Source organism: Castor canadensis, chromosome 4 (assembly GCF_047511655.1).
Source record: "Castor canadensis chromosome 4, mCasCan1.hap1v2, whole genome shotgun sequence".
Classification (NCBI taxonomy): Eukaryota; Metazoa; Chordata; class Mammalia; order Rodentia; family Castoridae; genus Castor; species Castor canadensis.
In genome coordinates, this window is record NC_133389.1 from 16,329,382 (window position 1) to 16,348,559 (window position 19,178).

At 38.0% G+C, this 19,178-nt stretch overlaps 1 protein-coding gene across 4 annotated transcripts in view; it reads right to left on the reverse strand.

Annotated features, from left to right (window-relative positions):
• Window positions 1-19,178, reverse strand: part of Cdh20 (cadherin 20) — a 213,872-nt gene that overhangs the window by 30,254 nt on the left and 164,440 nt on the right. For all 4 annotated transcript variants that reach the window (XM_074069696.1, XM_020153686.2, XM_074069695.1 and 1 more), the window contains 4 exons: window positions 14,121-14,415; window positions 13,495-13,614; window positions 10,858-11,025; window positions 5,594-5,781 (listed from right to left, as the gene is read on the reverse strand). In XM_074069696.1, the coding sequence (XP_073925797.1) occupies window positions 5,594-5,781; window positions 10,858-11,025; window positions 13,495-13,614; window positions 14,121-14,415 (771 nt within the window). The remainder of the gene's footprint in view (window positions 1-5,593; window positions 5,782-10,857; window positions 11,026-13,494; window positions 13,615-14,120; window positions 14,416-19,178) is intronic.

The following is a 19,178-nucleotide window of genomic DNA, read 5'->3' on the forward strand; positions in this document are numbered from 1 at the left end:
TCTTTTATTGTCTTCAGTATTCTATTGTATAGGTAGTTGATGTTTCCATTCTCCACTAGAGGTCTGTTTGGGTTGCTTACAGTTTCTAATAATTATTAACAAAGTTGCTATCAACACTCACAGGTTTTTGTGTGAACATAAATTTTCATTTTACTTGGATAAATATCTAGGAGTGGGGTTTCAGGATTGTGTGATAAATATGTTTTTTAACTTTATGAGAAAATCGAAAACCAGTTTTCAAAGTAACAGTGCCATTTTCTGTTTTCCATCAGGAATGTATGAGAATTTTAGTTTCTCTATATCCTTGTTAGCACTTAGTTTGGTCAGTTTTTAATTTTAGCTATCTTAGTATATGAAGTGGTATCTCTTTGTGGTTTGACTTGCACTTTTCTCTTACCTACTGATGCATCTTTATATGTCTTCTTGAAAAGTTCCTTTATATAAATCCTATAGTCAAGTCCTTTGTCAGACATACAATTTGTATTTCCTCCTAATCTATGATATATCTTTTCATACTTTTAATAGACTCTTTTGAAGAGAAAAACTCTTAATTTTGATGAAGTCATATTACTTTTTTTTTTTGTAGACTGCTATTCTGATGTCATATTGAAGAAATTCTTGCCTAATCAGGGTCACAAGGATTTTCTCCTATGTTTCCTTTTAGAAATGTTAGTTTTAGGTTTTTGTGATTTAGTTGTATGATCCATTTTGAGTTTTTTTTGTAAGAGATAATTGAGGTTCATTTTCTTTTTGCATATGGTACCCAGTTGTTCCAACACCATCTGTTGAAAAGACTAGAGTGGGTTTTTAATTATTGTTGACATTTCTTTTTAAATATGTCACTTTATGATTTTAAAACTATTTAAAATTATTATCTCCCTTACTTCCCCTTCAAAACTGAAAGAAAACATGCCCTAAATATTCACATCTTTAAATTGCCCATACTTGATATGAACTGCTCTTCTTTCTTGAATAATTTTTTATTTTTCTAAACATTAAATAATTGTTTATTTCTATATTCAAAATGATATATCAAATAGTAGTAACAAATCCAAATTCCAAATTCAAGAAATTCCTGTTATAGCATACAAAAATTATAATCTTGAAAATCCAATCATGAAAATTATAACAAAATAGTAATGCAGATTTTATTATTAATTTAAGCAGAATTAAGTATTTTCTCTTGTGTTCACATAGCATTTTATTGTATTTCCATTATAGCTTTTGTTTTGTGTTACAAATACCTCTTTCTATGTTGGTTCTATCCCCAGATTCAAAGGCAAAAGTGATGACTCAGTTGGATTATTATTCTCCTGTGTGACCCCCCAGGCCTAAATCACAATGTAGCAAAAAAAGTTATTATATTGAATAGTACAGAAAGTTTCTCCATGTTATATTAAAATGTACATGTTTGAGTGATGATATATATGGACTTTATGTTACCATGTTTCAGTATTTCCAAAGTGTACACATTCTTTCATATTTTTATACTTTGGAAATATGGTTACTCTCCAGTTTGTGATAACTTACAATTGCTTTGGGCTCAGTAGAAGGATGTAGTTACTGCTTGCGTGAACTAGACCTGGTCAGAGGCATTTGTGTTGTACTTCAGGTGAGTTTGGCACATTATTTGTACTGAGTGTGTTAAATTTTATTGCCTTCTGAAATGTTTTAAAAAATTATATTATTTTTCAGCATTGAAACAAAAGTTGTATAAGCAGAATAGCATGGAAACACCAGCAGGGATAAAACCTGATACTAAGTGAAGCAAATATGTCTGTATCTATAAGAGCTTTTTAAGTAAGAAATAAGAAAGCATTGTATCACTTAAATTGGCAAGAACTTTTAAGAGGTGCATTAAGCTATAGAATTACAATTCATGGCCTCTTAAATTTAGTGAAACATTGAATTTTGTTCTTTGTGACCCATCTAAGAATCTTTGAACTCTCCACAATTGCTTATTGTATGCTGGAAGATAGAAGGTAAGTTGAAGACTAGAAAATGACACATTATCATACTCATACCAAGTAAAGAAGATTCTGAGAATTATATATTTCAAGCATTTAAGTTAAGAGACTAAAAATCAATTGATCGATTACTTAAAAGCTAAAAAGACTCAGGGAACTGAGTAGTAATCAGTGTGGTTTTATGAAGACCCAATTCTATCAATTTAACTTAATTTCTCTTTTTGAAAAAGAATGTGCTTTCTTGCTAAATAATAGGCCTAAGAGAAATAAATCAAAAGCAAAACTTTTGTTTCAATTTTATGTGACATTCTTAATGATGAGGTGGGAAGATGGGTGTGGACCAGATATCTGAGTGAGTGTTGTTGTAGAGCTATGGATTGAACAATCAGTCAATAAACTCTAAAGTATTTATTATTATATGTGACTGGCCCATCTAACCCAGTTTATTGATCTCTTTCTTAATCTCATTTTCTGGCAGCTCAGAAGTTCAGAGAACAAATCAAAATGACCTTAGAAAGAATTGATGTATGCATTAATTAAACAAAGATATAGTTTTGATAATGACAGTGAGAGAGAGTGTTCTGTCCTATAAGCTTTAATGTTTCTTTTTAGGGAATGAAGCTGGAAAAAAGACATTTTGGGGTTCCTCGAATTGCAATATTAATAGATTTTAAAAAACAGATGGCTTACAATGAGATCTAAGTTATATTGTGGTAATTTAAAATAAATTGGTGTTGTTCTGTGATTTAGAGTTATGTTAAGATATAAAAGAAAATTTAAATGTTAAGCATCCCCAAAGCTATTTTTCTGATTACTTAATTTTTGAATAAAATTTTTGCATTTAAGAAATAATAATTGGAAACTTTGAATATTTATAGTTACTAGTCATAGTTAACAATGTATTATTATTTATTTGTGTCATGACACAGGAATGTTTTTAATCATGTCATACATCAAATTGGTATTATTTTTAGTCACCTTTCATAATTCTAGAACATGTATTCTTACAGAATAAGAATAAAATAGAAATTACAGTATTTCAATTATATCCAGATTTGTTTGCTGATTCAGAATTTAATCTTAGCACTTTGTACTGTGTCAAGGTCATCGTGTACTGGTTGGTGAAATCTGAATGTATTGGTTTCTTTGCTGTGTTTGATTGTATCTTAAGTAAATAACAAACATGTGAACTCATCCCTTCTTCCCCTTTAAAGCAGCATTAATTCAATTCTGTGAAGCAACATAGAATGAAGTTATCATAAGCACACACTAACATTTTAAGTTAGGCGATATTGCTTTTGTCAAGGTCATCAGTGACTTCCATGTTCTTAAAGTCTCTGGTTAGTTTTCAGTGTTCTTGGAACTTGAGCAACATTTGTCACAGGTGATCACTACCTTACCTTGCACACTTTCTTTATGTCTTCAGGATGCCATACTCCCTTGATTTTCCTCCTGCCTTCCTAGTTATTCCTCAGTCTCCTTGCTCTTCTTTTGACCTCTTTATGTTGGGTGCCTCAGGGCTCAATTCACTGTTCCCGTTCTGTCAATGCTCAGTCCCTTGGAATCTCATCCTGCTTTATTTAGGTACTGTCTATAAGTTTATGGCCTTCAAATTTATATTTCTATCCCAGATCTCTTCTACAGATTCTGACTGCTATTGACAAAGCCATTATACATCTCTACTTGAGTGTCTAACAGACACTGAAAATGTAGCACATTTGGAAAGAATTCCAGTTCTTGTCACACCCTGCTTCCAGTTGTACTTGTATACTTGCTCATCTCAGTTTGTGGCAATTCCATTCTTCTTGTTGCTCAGTCGACTCTTCTTTCTTTTATGTCCTCATCCAGTCTTTTAGGAACTCCTGTTGGCCCTACTTTCAAAAGATGTACAGAGTCTGACCTTTTCTCACACCTCCGTTTCCAGCTAAACCACCATCATCTCTAACCTGGATTATTGCAATATCCTCTTAAATGTTCTCCTTGTTTCTATCCTTGACCCACCCTTTTTACTCTCAACATAGACTACAGTGTAATTATTTTATTATTAAAGCTTAGTCATGTTACATCTGTTAAAATCCTCTAGCTCCCCAGTTTACTAAGAGTAAAATCTGAAGTTCTTATTAGGACCTACACAACCTTGTGCCTTTGTTACTCTTGTGACCTCATATCCTAAGAGTCTTTCCTCTACTCAGCCTTATAAACCCCCTTGTTGTCAAAACACACCAAGCATGGTCCTACCTCAGGGCCTTTGCACTGGCTGTCTTTTTGTGTAGAACACTGAATCTTCAATACCTTCATGCCCATTCCCTTCCCCCCAGGATGGCCATGGACATTTCTTACCAGCAGTCATTTATAGGGCACCTCCCACAATTAATCTGCCCAGCTGTGAGCTATGACTCTGCTTACTTTAAGTCTTTTTTTTTTTTTTTTGTGGTACTGGGGCTTGAACTCAGGGCCTACACCTTGAGCCCCTCCACCAGCCCTTTTTTGTGATGGGTTTTTTTCAGATAGGGTCTCACTGTTTGCTCAGGCTGGCTTTGAATCACGATCCTCCTGATCTCTATCTCCTGAGTAGCTAGGATTGCAGGTCTGAGCCAACAGTGCCTGACTACTTTAAGTCTTTACCTACATATCCATCTCTGTGAGGCCAATCCCAATTAAAATTTAATTCAATTTAAATTTGAAGTCATTTGATTCATTCTCCCTATCTCACTTATTTTGTTCTATTTTGCTCTTCCCTCCATGGCAATTATCATTTTCTAATACACAACTCTATACATTGGCTTGTTTTGATTGTCTTTTTCATCTTACTAGAGTGTAAACTCCACGATACATAACTTTTTTGTTGTTTATTTTCTCTGTGGTCAATGCCTACAACAATACCTAGCACATAGTAGGCACTTAATATTTGTCAAATAAGTAAGATATCTTGGGTTTAAAAATAGAGGAAGATGAAACAATACATTTAATACATTAAATAATGTATTTCATCAGCTATTTATTTGTAGGGTGTTAAAAGTTCAATTAAAAAAAAGTTACATGTTTTTCAACTGTAACTGAGTTTATCCATATGTGCTTTATGCTTTAGAAAGAATTAAGAGTTTACATTCAGTAAACTTGGTACCTTATCATGAAACAAAGGAGTTTCAAATGATAATAATCACTCACAAGCTATGCTTGATAAAACTTTTTCCAGTTTAATTTGCATTTATGGATATTCAAGAAGCAATTAAATTCTTGTATGCTATTTCTTGATTCATAAATAGTATTATAGCTTGCTTTGTTGTTATTTATGGTATACTGCTATAAAAATGTGTAATTCAGATATTGATTTAGTCATTAACATTATTAGAACATTATGCTACAACAGTTTTTTGAGTGGCTAAGTAGGAGAAATGGCATATTTATAAAAATATTTTTAACATAACTTGGTACCTTTTCCATAAAATGATAACATAGCCAGTTTTCCCATGTTAGCACAACAGTAAGAGGCATTTTTAAAAAAATACAGGAAAGAACTTTTATCTGGAAATTTGAACCAGTACTTATCTATAGTACAGGAGTCCTCACTAGCAATCCATATACAAAGCATCCGTGAACATGACTTGGAAAAAGGAGTTGGTTACCTTCTTCACAGTTATGATGCCAACTTGGAAATTTGGATCTGTGTTAATATCAAAAGCGTCGGCACCATCTCCGTCCACAATAGTGTATTTCATCTCTGCATTGATCCCTTCATCCAAGTCCTTGGCAAACACTCTGCCTACAGTGGAGCTAATTGGAGCTGATTCCAACACACTCATCTGATAATGTTCTGTGAAGAAAAGCAAGAACATGCATCCTTGATAATCTGTCACTACAAAAATGTGCCTCATCATTATTACATCATGTTAGGCATGCTATACAAAACATCTTTTTCTTGGTTCAAATTTGAAGCTTGAGTTTTACAGATAAAAACTGAGGTCCAGAGAGATGAAGCAAATAGTCAAACAGGTTATAGACTATACTGGATGTTCAGTAGGAGTCAAAATAGCTTGATTGTAATCTTAAGAGTACGATAGGATAAAATCAAAACTGGTTCTCGTCACAGTCACTCTACCTTCAGAGTGGTGGGAACTACCTTGCTTTCCAGTCTTTTAGTACTACCTCATGAATGGAAATAGTTCCCCAGATGTCACTTCCTGCTAAGAAAGATAGAAAAGCATTGTGCTCATAAAGCCCACATGTATTCAGTTATATTTCAAATGCTCACATTTCTCTTCATGGTTTGGCCAATGTGCTGAGTGTTTACCTCTATGATCACTTGCCAAGAGCTGATAGAGAACAGTGATGTATAGAGGAGGCCACAGAGCACAAGCTCTGGTGCTCCATGTATTTGTATGGTACATTAATGAGCCTTGCGACTGGAATCCTCTGCTGCTGCTTCATGGACAGACCCCTGGTGCTTCTTGTCCTCTTGTTCCAGAATAGAAATCCAAAAAGTTCCCACATATTTAAGAAGATCAGAGTTGGTAATGCTCTCTTTTTTGACTTGTCTTGATTCACAAGTAAATTTAGTTCGTTTTCATTTCTGTTAAGTCAGATCTTTGCTAAGTTACCAACTTAAGATTTTCTGCATTGTTTTGACAATCATAGATTGACTAACAAAGGAAAATCATACAATCGCATTTTGAAAATGTGCATGGTCTCTTTTATTCTAATATGCATTGTAAGCTGGGAGTAGCCTGGGAGCAAGGGCTCAAGTTTCACAAAGATTGGGAGGATGACAGCACCTAGGCAGACAGCATGCCACCTTTGCATAGGAGAAGTGATGTCTGTTCCTTATAATACAAACCAGGAAACCTCTAATATATTAAGCTGGTGGGTATGTGGATTTCATCAGTTCCTTCCATTTACTTCCAGAGTTATCAATGGATTGCATTTTGTTTTTATAATACTTTTGGGAAAAACAAACATCTGCCTATAATTTTCCCCATACCAGAAAAGTATGTTATGTGTTTGGGATATGTATGCAATTTCTACATGTGATGCATTGTACTAGAAATAAATAGCTTGAACCTGTTGAAATCACTTTAAGAAGAGGACTAAGGGCAGGCACCGGTGGCTCATGCCTGTAATCTTAGTTACTCAAGAAGCAGAGATCAGTAGGATCATGGTTCGAAGCCAGGTTGGGCAAATAGTCCATGAGACCCTATCCCGAAAAACCTATCACACAAAAAAAAAGAAAAAAAGGTGTGGTGGAGTGGCTCAAGGTGTAGGCCCTGAGTTCAAGCCCCAGTAACACACACACAACAAGGACTAAGGTAGAAAGGAGAATAATGGAGAGGATGAACCTATTCAGGGTGTAACACATAAAAGGAAATGTCATAATGAAAAACGAAGTATTTTTTTTAAAATAAAGGACAGAACGGTAAAAGATGTCCTCAAGTTGGTACCTGTCGGAGGGCATAAGGAAAGGGTGGAGGAGGGCAAACATGGTAGAAGTACTATATATTCATGTATGAAAATGGAATAATGACATCCACTGAAATTGTTCCAAGAAAGGGGGAGGGAGGATAAATAGACAGATGGGGAAGATGAGTCTAAGATACACTGTAAGCACTTTTGTAAATGTTACAATGTACCCCTGGTACAACCACAATATACTAATAAATAAAGAAATAAACATCTTGAGCTCTTGATATTCTGTTATGTTTTGTTCAATTAAAAGTGAGCTTGTTCAATGTAAAAGGGTAGGTGTGTCATTTTGTCAACATCCCACAGTTACGGTAATATTTGTGAAAAAAAAACTAAATGGAGTTCCTATAATGAGTAATCAGAATAATAATGAGGCAAAAGAGTTCATCCAATATAGGGTTATTAAATAATGAGATCATCTAAACTTAATTTTAGCAAATAAAGGGGGAATATTTAAATGGCTAAATAAATTGGTTTAAAAAGCCCCAAATAATGCCCATTTTAGAAGCAGAGTTAATGTTCAAAGAATGCTTTCAAGACACAGAGATTTAAATTACTTCATATTGTTCCATTTTGCTTTCCATGAAATATATTTAATACTTTCAGTGTATTCTACATTTTCTGCTATTACTGAACTTTGAAACAGACTATTCAAAATGTATGTTTTAGAATGACATTAAGATTTTGGTTTTGGAGGGCAAGATAAAAGCCCTGGTCCTCTTTATATTGTATTAGCTACTGTGAAGCTGTCGTGTTTGGAGTGGCATAATTTGTGTACAATATGTCCAAATCCCTATACCTTTGAGCTAAGTAATAACTTGGTTCTTCCATGCCTTCTATCTCCAGCTGAGATACCTGTCTAGTATCACATTTAAAAAGTCAAATAGTCAAGGATGTTCAAGAATCTACACTATACAGTGTACACAATGTGAATCATTCATGAAATACAAAGATGGAACCCACAAGAACAGCAAAGCACCAAAAATCTATTCCATGTGGCATTCCACAAACTGGAATAGGTGTTCTGTACTGTAGGACTAAACTATGTAACCTGCTTACCTGCACTATTCATGAAACACTAACCTAGAATCCTGCCTTTCTTTTTCATGAATGCTCAAGGAAGCTTTGTATATACCAGTTGCATGTCAATATTTGAGCTCTCTTTCAGTATTTACATGGATAAAATAGAGGGTTCACTAGGTCTGACTGACTCAAAATGTGAATTACTCAGCAAATAGTCTGGCTTGACTCTTTTTGTTTTTAGTTTTTTAAATCCCATTTCTTGGCTGAGTCTTTCACCAAGAATCACTCCGCTGCTCTCACTTCTCAGTTTACTCCCTTTAGGCATCCGCTTTTCAAACTCAATGTCTTCATTCCTGGGCACTGCTCCACCACTATAGCTCTGTATTTCCATGTTCCTTAAGGACATTCAACCTGATTGTTCTGCTGTCACTTTATATTCAAATCTGAATTTGTCTCCTTCCTTCCCTGCCACTAGTTCCATTATGCATCCTCTATTTCTATCAGTAATACAATCCTTCTCCCTGTCACTGGACTTAAAACATTGTTGTCATCTTTGATGCCACCCTCAGCCTTGGTTCCCTCTGCCAAGATATTCAGAGGCAGAAGTTCATGCTTTCTTGTTTGTCTCACTCTACTCCTGCATTTACTTAAGTCCTTATTAGCTCCAATCTGGACCCTCTGAAAGCCTCCTAACAACTCCCATGCCTCTGGTCTGCTTTTGCCAGCCCATCCTTGCCCATGGCCACCAAATTAGTCTTTCTTTATGTCAATTGCTCGAAAACTCTTCTATGGCTTCCATTAGAAATACAATGCATAGAAACAGCATGTCTTTTTTTTTTTTTCCTCAGTACTGGGGTTTGAATCAGGGCTTCATGCTTTTAGGCAGGCAATCTATTACTTGAGCCATTCCACTAGTCCAAGAGCACGTCTTGATTTTAGGAGTCTCAACATAAAATAACTTTCATTTCCGAAGGTGTGTGTGTATGTGTGTACGTATATGTATATATATCTTTCACACATTTCTACTCTAATGAGCTGTGGAGAGCAGAACTTTTTTTTTTTATTTTGGTACACTGCTCTGTATTTTATACCTGGAATGGTGTGTGGGACAAATTTCTCTCTCTCTCATATAGGGTCTTTCTATATAGCCCAGGCTGGCCTCAAACTCACGATCTCCTGACTTCTCTTCCCAGTGGAACAAATATTTCTTGAATGAATGAATGGCTTCTTCATTCTGGCATGTTTTCTTTTCTGCTTATATAAATCTTTTAGATTCTTCAACCCTCTGTGAAAGTGACATCTTTCTATGAAGCCTTCATTCATCTTAGTTTATTGTGAACAAAAAGTCAGTCCACAGGTATTTCCAGAACTGTTCCATGACACATATTGTTTTGTGCTATAGCACCAATCAACTTAGTAACCTTCTTAACTTACACCATTTGTGAGCTTTCCAAGTGGCATATCAAATACTCATTATTAACTTTTCTTATGTATAGAATATGTACTCCTCAAATGGACTTTAAGCTTCACAAGGGCAAGGGCTGGGTTTAGAGTATATTTGGCACACTCAAAGCAGGACTTGTTACCTACTTGTGAATTGATTGGTTAAGATAGATGGGTCCAGGTGTGATGATGAAGGCCTATAATCCCAGCTATTTGGGAAGTAGAGACAGGAAGATGGCAAAAAGGTAGCAAGTTCCTATCTTACGAACAAGCCAGGCATGGTGGTACCTTTCTGATCCCAGCTACTCAGGAGGGGGCATTAAGAGGCTCTTGGTTCAAAGCCAGCTTGAACAAGGTTAGCATGAGACCCTATTGGAAAAAAAAAAAAATAAAGGAGTCTGGGCATGGCTCAAGTGGTAGAGCACTAGCCTAGCAAGTGAAAACCCTAGTACCCACTTCCCTCCCTCAAAAAAAAAAAAAAAAAGATCAGATGGGTGATATGTTCAGCTACAGCTTTGGCTTTCAGTGAATGCATTTCAACACATCCTCAAAGTCATCTCTGAGGGAGGAAAAAATTGGTTCTTGTTGTGTGTGGGGGGGCGCGGGGGAGGGTGGAAAAAAAATCCTAGCTACGGCAATGATTTGTGGCCCACGAAAACCCTGTCCAACAAATCTTATTCCTTAGCATTTGATTTTGTGCAGGGTGTGTGGGTATGGCAATAAAGGAGGAGAAAAAGCAAAAAGGCTCTATATGGAGGAAATAATGAAAATAAGTTTGAGAAACATATTAATGCTATAGGAAGCTGAGGCCCAGAAGGAAAATGGCTGTGTGAAAATTGCACAATTAGCATAAGAAAGAAATCCAAGATCAGTGAATTCAACACTCAACCTGGCCTCCCTCCTGCACCTCTGTAATAGGCAAGTCCCTCTGGCCTGAGATCTGTGCTCTGGTTGGTTAGGTACTCACTCTGGGGAAAGCGGGGTGGGTTATCGTTGACATCCGAGAGAGTGATGTTGACAGTCGTGGTCCCAGCCAATCCCCCAAGCTGCCCCCCCATGTCCTTGGCTTGAATAATCACTTCATAGTATTCTTTGGCTTCTCTGTCCATGTTTGTGAGTGCTGTTCTAATTACACCTGTAGGATAGAAATGACTTTGATTTTAAAAACAAAACCACAAGTCCAGTTTTCAAAAGATTAATTCCTAGGTGTTTCCCGTGTGCATTGTAAATGCCAGTTGAGATGTGTGTCACTTGTTTTGTTAAAATTGAGGGAAAAAACCTCACCATCAAATAACACTGTGTTGAAACAAATGGTGAATAAATCTGATCCCAGCAGGAAGGACTGAGACTGACTTCCTTTGGCAACATTACTGAAAGAGAACAGGAGGTGGCAGCAGTGGTTCTCTTACAGACTTGGAGAGTTGCAGTCCAAGGAGATTTCAGACGACTCTGTCTCACCAAGAAAAACTGGGGCTTTGAGTCCAGAAAACAAAGCCTATATGTCTACAAATCTGTGATTTTTACACAATTGTCTTTCAGCTCCTTATCTCTGCAATCCCTAGGGCCCTTGCAGTGTCAATGACTCTTTTTTAGATAATTCCCTCCTATACTGCTTTTTCCTGCCTCCCAACTACCTGTAAGTAGGGCTGGAATTCTGATTTGGTTTCCTTTTGTTATATATTCCTTCTGTTTTGTTATGTTGTTTACCTCTATGCTTCAGTGAATTCCGTGAACTTGGACATGAAAGACATTGTATGAGTTGCTTATCTTAGCCATGCATAAAAGATGAACTTCCCCAGACAGTAAGTAGCAGTGTGATGATATGGTTTCATTTAAGAAGAGGGGTCTAAACCAAATCCACTGAAATGTGTTCTGATCCTGCCGAAGATGTGTGGTGATGTTTTATCCCCTTTTTAACCCCTGAACTCAGAAAAATTGACTTCTGTATACTCCAAGCAAAGATTAAAGGCTTATTTGCTGCAGGTTTATGACATGATCCTGGGTTAAATAGACCTTTTGCACGGAAAAGGAATGCACTGGGAACAACCACCTGTCCCTAGTTTACTCCTATAATGTATATATTGCATTTAGTTAATAACATTCTAAAGTGAAATATGTAGCACTTTTCTTTTTTAAAATGCCTCATGGGCACAGCAATAACTATCTTTTCACGTATTTTTGACCTTAACACTACACATGCCCCCCGGGAGCTGTCAAAATAATGTAAGATACTTCTTAGGATATAAAGGACACATTACCCTCTTCCTACCTGCATTTTTCTTCCCCATGGGCACGCTTTCATTCTCCCTCTCCCCGTTAGTAGAATTATTGAAGTTTCTGTTTTATAGAAGTCCGTAACTGCAATCTTTTTTTTCTTTCCTCCTACTAATTTACACTTCCTCACTTTCTACTTTTATGATACAATTTTCTGAATGCCTGGCTACCTTTAGGACTTCTGAGAGAAAAAATCCTATCAGATTGCTAATAATAGAGTTGTATTTTTTTCTCTTTCAAATAAAGAGGTGACTTTGAGTGTTCACCGTTGACTTTACCTCTGTGGCTATAACGTTCTTTACTCAAGCTCCTTCTCTCTGGTTTCCCCTATGTAAAATGGGAGTAATAATACTTCCTGTGTATTTTGTTAGTTCACAAGATTATTGAGAGGCTCAACTATAGTAATTTTTATGAAAGTATTTGAAAAGAGAGAAAGCCTGGCATAAGTAAGTATAAGACAATAATGATAAACTATTATTCTACCCAACTCAAGCATATTAAAGGAAACCTTTCATAGATTAAAACATACGGATTCTGTAGACAAAACTCTCAAAAACAAACTGAAGCAAAAACCTCTAAACTGTTGGTCTGTCTTTTTCTGCAACGTTGCTCCTTACGCATTCAGTTCTCTCGGTCTTCCTCCCTATTAGAGCTTCCCCATTGGGATCCACCTTTCTTGGGGCCACAATCCAAAGCTTTCTCCTCCCTCATAGAAACCTGTCTGCCCAGCAGCCATTATTCTGGCCTTGTACTCTGCTCCATATAGGATTGTTCTGTGGAGAGAACATTGGGCCACATGTCAGTAGACGTATCTACCACCAGGTTAACTTCATTAGCTCTCAGTTTCCCAGTTTCCTTATCTGTGAAGTGGATGGGCTGAATGGGGTGGGGGGAAGGGACTATCTGGCTTCAGATGATTAGGATTAGGGTTAGGGTACTCTCTGGTTTCAGAATTCATGATTGTAGTTTTAGAGTGCATTCAGGTGAATGTGTCAATCCTCTTGGATCTTCTTAGAGTAATAAAAGACCCTAGTTTCTGGGAATAAATACCACCATAGGACTTTTTGGAGGCTGGCAAGGAGATATTTTGGTGCAGGCTAACCTCTGGCATTTCCAAGCAGTCCCTATACACTGTCTATGCATAGAGCTGCTCTCACCCACTGGGCAGTGCTCCTTTGCTCTCTTAATCCTAAAGCTTATAACAGACTTCTCTGCCTAATACACTCCCTGGAGAGTCCTTGAAAAGGAGAGTTGGGTCTGTCTCAAGCAGCAGTTACAAAGGCTTATGGTGTGAAACAAACACCTCTGACTGGACTCTTGCATCAGATACCTGTTTTGGAGTCCACAGAAAAGTATGGCTGGCCCTGGAGAATGCTGTACACTACACGGGCACTATTGCCATAGGTCGGGTCATCGGCATCTGTGGCTGTCACCTGGATAACAGAGGTACCTAGGGAAGAGAAGTGGTGGAGAACGTTCATGTCCAGTTGCTAAAGACAGTTGATCTGAACAGTCAAGCTTAAAGCACGGTAGTTGTTACATTTGCTCCACTGGGAGAATCCCCTTTCTAGAGTAAGCTGTCATAGTTCCTACCTTGTACTTAGTTAATAGAGATGATAGTTATTTGTGTTTGAATTCTTAGTAGCCATTAAAGACAACACAGTCTTTGGGGGTCCTTCCTTGCTGTCTGATAATGTCAAAAATCTTTCTTCTTATGAATCAGACATCTATCTATCTGTCATCTATTTTTTTTGTTTTTAAAGACTCAACTGAAAAACTGCACAAAGCTTATTATTTACTACTGCTGATTCAAAGATCTAAGTAATTTTCTGCCTGCCAAAGAACTTTGTTGTTTCTTTTTGGTTCAGGTTTGTCATTTGTGAGCTGTTCTGCATCTATTCTCCTTCTCCCATAGAGCAATTGCTGTTTGTGAAAACCAGTGAATCACCATCTTACCCACTGGTGACATTTCCGGCACAGTGGCAACGTAAGGTCCATCTAGGAACTTGGGCTCATTGTCATTGATGTCTTGTATTTTGATGATGAACTCTGACTCTGGCTCCATTGGCCGGCCTGTTCTCCTGTCCAGGGCTTGAGCCCTTAAAGTGTACTGGGCTCTTTCCTCTCGGTCGAGTCTTTGAATAGCATGGATGTCACCAGTGGTGTCATCAATGGTAAATGCGATGCCTGCACCTTCTCCTGAGAGGATGTATTTGATGGATCCATCTCCCCTGTCCATATCTGAGTGAAGCTGAGGAAAAAAAAAGCCCACAAGTCTCATTATGGACATGAACAGGTGTTGGAAATAAATTGATTTTTAGTTCAGTAAAATTTATGACCTCCCTTCACATTGGAAGTTTATTTTTTTAAAGTCTGACTAGGACTGGAGGTATGGCTCCAGTGATAGAGTACTACCATGATTACTGTACCCACACTCAAACCCCAGTACCACAAAAAGTCTATCTGTAAAGAATTAATATGCTTTGAGTATGATTTCATCAAAGAGTAGATGAGGTTAATGAATAAAGTTTTGATGCATTATATTATCTTGAACTTAGTATTTTAAAGTTACTCTCCTTGAAAAATACAGAAAATATCTCTAGAAAATAGAGATCTGTGATGCATGGAGAAGAGCAAGCATAATGAGGAATCTCACCTTTACATTTCAGAAAAAATGAAAACAAAAACAAAACAAAAAAAACAGATAAGCTTAAACATCTTAAAATTTTAAAAATGCTCTAAGTTAATTTTTTGGAGTATTAAAATTTTATGGCAATTCAAGTTGGCTGCAAAGTTGATGAGAACTCATTCATTAAAAAGCTAAGGCCACTGTGTAGGAAATACCTAAATGACTTCTGGGGTCTCTTGTACCTCTCCCGTTCTGTGACCCCGATTCTGTAGTTTTATTTAGCAGGATGATTCCTGCTCATGTTTCAGGTGATAAATGAAATTTAACTGCTGGTTAGTATGTTTTCCTTTTGATGGTATCCCTTCTTGGTTCATAACTGATTCACTCAAATTTGTGTGTGGATGGCTAAGTTAGGGACATGCTTCTACCTGCTCATCTAACTATATTCTTCCCAGATTATTTTTATAATTACTTCCCAAAGGTGTCCAGGAGTGCTATTTGGATCTCAGGCCTACAAACATTTCTGCATTGATATGTACGAGTGGTGAGAACCCTAGAATTTTGAGTTACTCTATAGTCTTTTAGAAAGGTCTCTTTCTAAAGGGGTCAATAAACAATTAGCTAAATTTTGTCACCACTAAGTCTGTTGTTGCCTGTGTCATTAGTACTTTGCATAGTTCAGCAATGAAGTTCATGAGATCAATTTATAAAACAGCCAGCCAGTGTCAGGTTCAGAGCAGGGAGCCAACTATATCTGACCTGAACACTGGCTACGTCATTTGTAAACTGAGTGCCCTTGACAAATTATTTGTAGTCTATAACCTTTAATTTCCTCACATTATAATCCAGGAACAGCATTAATACTTACTCTGAAGGGTTATTGGGATCATTAGAGAATAATGTATGGAAAGCACTGAGCACAGTGCCTTTCCCATAATAGGAATACTGTATGTGTTGTGATGATGACACCTGCACAGAGAAAAGGGTATTAACATACTAGCTCTTCTCGGCTGCCCTCAAGCCTCCTTAGCAGAGAAGGGAAAACAAATGGCAGGTTTTTTTTTTTTTTTTTTTGGTCAAGACTGCTAAGGCAGCCTGAAGCATCGGAGGGGCCCTGCTAGTCTGAAGATTGAAGAGTGCAGACACCAAGAAGACACCTGGAAATGTATTCCCGGCATCCTCACACGGGTGGCTTTGGAGATTGGGGCTGGCTTTAAGTTGATCTCAAATTGACTCCTGGCTAAGTCACACAGGCAGCAGCTTCACTGCCTAGAGGAACTTGGCTGTGTCCTATCTAGAGAAGGGAAATAAAATAAAATTGACTGAAAAAATAGCTGTGGGTTTTTTTTTACTAAAAGTATTCTTTGTAGAATATGAGGTTCTCACATTTCCTCATTCTACATACAGTATTATAACTATTTTTTTTTTTACAACCCAGATCTTCTATTTATGCAGGTAAAAATGCAGAAGTGCCAGATCTTATTGTGTAGAATAGAAAGGCATTTCATTTGGACCTGGGGACAGAGAAATGAAAATTCATTCCATTTGGAACTATGCTTCCTGGCAAAGGAGTGGAATTGGGGGAAGAACAAAGATTTCAGAATGCTTCTTAAATTATGAAAATAAAAAAGTTTGTGTGTTTACATATAATATATGCAATTTTAAGTCACATGGTATAGGACTTATAATGAAGTTAGTTAATTTACAGCATACCTGGTTGTGGGGAGTGAGTAGAAGCTGACTTAAAGAATGCACCTGGGACTGTTTTGAGGTGTTTTAAGGCATTTTGTCCTATGAATATTAAAAAATCTTAGGTGCCCTTGTGATCTTCATCAGCCAAGTGTAAGCTCAGATGTGTTATCTTTACTTTCCTCTGTATTGGGAAAAGAAATGGAAGAGCTCTCTAGACTGAGAATTCCTTGAAGATAGGGACTATGTGGCCTCCTCTTGGTGTGGGCCCTGACATGTAGTAAGTGCTCAATAATTGAAAGGATGGTGTAGGGTCTGGGCTTAAGCTTTTTGTAGAGCCATGTTACCTTTGTTTTAAAAGAACTAGACTCTCTCAGGTGGCTTCTGAGTGTGTGTTTACAGGTTTGCAAGAGAAAGGGAGGAGGGAAAGAAAAGAGGAATCCGCATGTATACAGGAAGAGGAGCAGCTATGAAGAATTGATCTCCGAGGAATATAGTGGTGCCAGTTCAGGATCTTGTCAGAGAACAAAATTATGGAGGACTGAAAAAGCAAGAGGAGGACCCTGTGGTGTCTGAGGGACAGTAACTTTCAGGAACCAGCCAGGGCCCCTCTGGAAGATGGAATAGAGGGCAGGAGTTAGGGCTGTGGTAACCAAGTGTTTGGAGGAGGTTGAGGCTGGGCCTGAGGCCTCTGAAGAAAGACTGCTGCCCTGGGACTGGGGCCTAAGGAGCTTAGAGGAACCTCTCTCACTGAGCTTCCCCCACCCCCCATCACATGCCAAATCCTGCAGACCTGGGACACAGGCCTCGGAAGGGGTGCTGTTGCTGGTGCTGGTATTTCTGAGGGTCTGGAAAAGCCCAGAAACAAGAACTAACTACTGGCCAAGTAAAGGAGCAAGTCCTTTCTTCCTCCTCTAGCCTCCTGGCCTCCCACTTTCACATCCCAGTTGGCAGGAGAGAAATAGTGGCTTGCAGAGTCTCAGTCTCAGATCACAGAGTAGAATATGGCAAAGTGACTGCAGAGCTGAGAGACACTAAGGAGCTTAAAACCAACACAGTAATGCGCATGGAGTAGTCAGGTTTACCAGCCATAGAATACACAGTTGGTTGTGAAAATTGCAAAAGAAGGGATGTTAATAGCTTTTCTCTAAGTCACTCAGAAAATTGGCAGTGTAATAAAAATGTGTATTATCTTTACCCATATTTAATCCAACAAACACTGAATGAACACCAGCTACGGCACATAGTTATGTACATTTTGGGAAAACATTTTTTTCCCCTCAAAATCTCCTAGACAGAATAAGACAGGTAAAAATCTCACTTATAATAAGTCTTCGGTGTTGTAAGACCTTCAGCCAGAGAAGCAGTGAATGCTGGGAAGTTGATGCAGATTCTCAGAAATCTTGGTTTTTGAGAATCTCAAAAAGCAGAGGTGTTTTTCACCCCTTTTGTCAGCTTTCAGAGTGCCTCATGGCATTCCAGAAATGAGGTAAGTATTTATAGTTGTGGTTAAACAGTATCTATGTAGTTGTTAACCTCGGTGTGACTTGGACCCATGGATTCGTGCACAAGCATAGGCCTCTCTGCACCCCCATTTTTGCGTATGTCAATATAACCTAGCTTTAGCTCCACATAGCCTCGTCCCTGGAAAGCCCTGTGTAGATTTTATAAGGCTATACCAATTACAGCTGATAATTGTTGCCATACTCCTTCCTGAAATAAGCAAATACTATGGAAGGTTTTCTAAACAGACCTACTTGAGCTTAAGGTGACACACTGAATGCCTCTGGGGTAAAGAGAATGAAAGATGGATGATTTCTCTTTCAAAAGAAAGTGGAGGTGAAAAGTGTCTTCTGTGTGGGGAGGGGACACACCAGTGCAGGGTAAAGCCTTGCCCAGCTGCTCGTGTGCTGACTGGAGCAAATGACTGGAGGTGTGTTGCTGTCCTGTGTCCTGGTTGAGGTAATTAGGAGAGGGCGAGCACTAACAGTCTTAGAGGAAACTACACAGCTAAATACTCCCCAGTGTCAGTGATAAAGAGTTCAGGAAGCAGTCAGACTCCTTTAGGTTCCTGATCCCACCTTATGTGTCTCTGTCCTCAGAGCTAAACCTGAAGTCACTGCCTGGACACATGCAGAGCAATGTAAAGGAAAGCCCATGGTGTCAGGGTAGAAGTGATGGCTGTTTCAATCTGGGCTTTAGCTGCTACCTTCAGTGTAACTTTGGACAGTGAACATACATAACCTCTTTGACCCTGGTTCCCTAGGTTAATTAAACCTATCTCACAGCATTGTTGTAATGATTAAGTGATCTGCTTTATGTGAATGTGACTGACTCATAGTACTGTGGCAGGCCATTGCCAAGTGAGCACCTCTACTTTCTGCACTTTTCTGTGGCCAGTTGTGCTAGGTCTAGGGGACGTAGACAAGATTGAGTACAATTTAGACATCTCTTCCCCGCTTCTAGCCTTTGAAGGGGGGAAGAGATGTCTAAATTGTATGAGGACTCAAGTACAAATGTATTCTTTTTTTTAGCAATAGCCACGTATGTTGACTTGGAAGAACTTTTTTTTAAATATCAAGAAGTTAGAGGTCTTTGGGATTCTGAGTAGTGGGAAGACGTGATCATTTGAATGTGGATTAAGGGAGGTGCTAATAGCATGTGTTTGCCAGGGCAGAAGCATGGACACGTCTGGG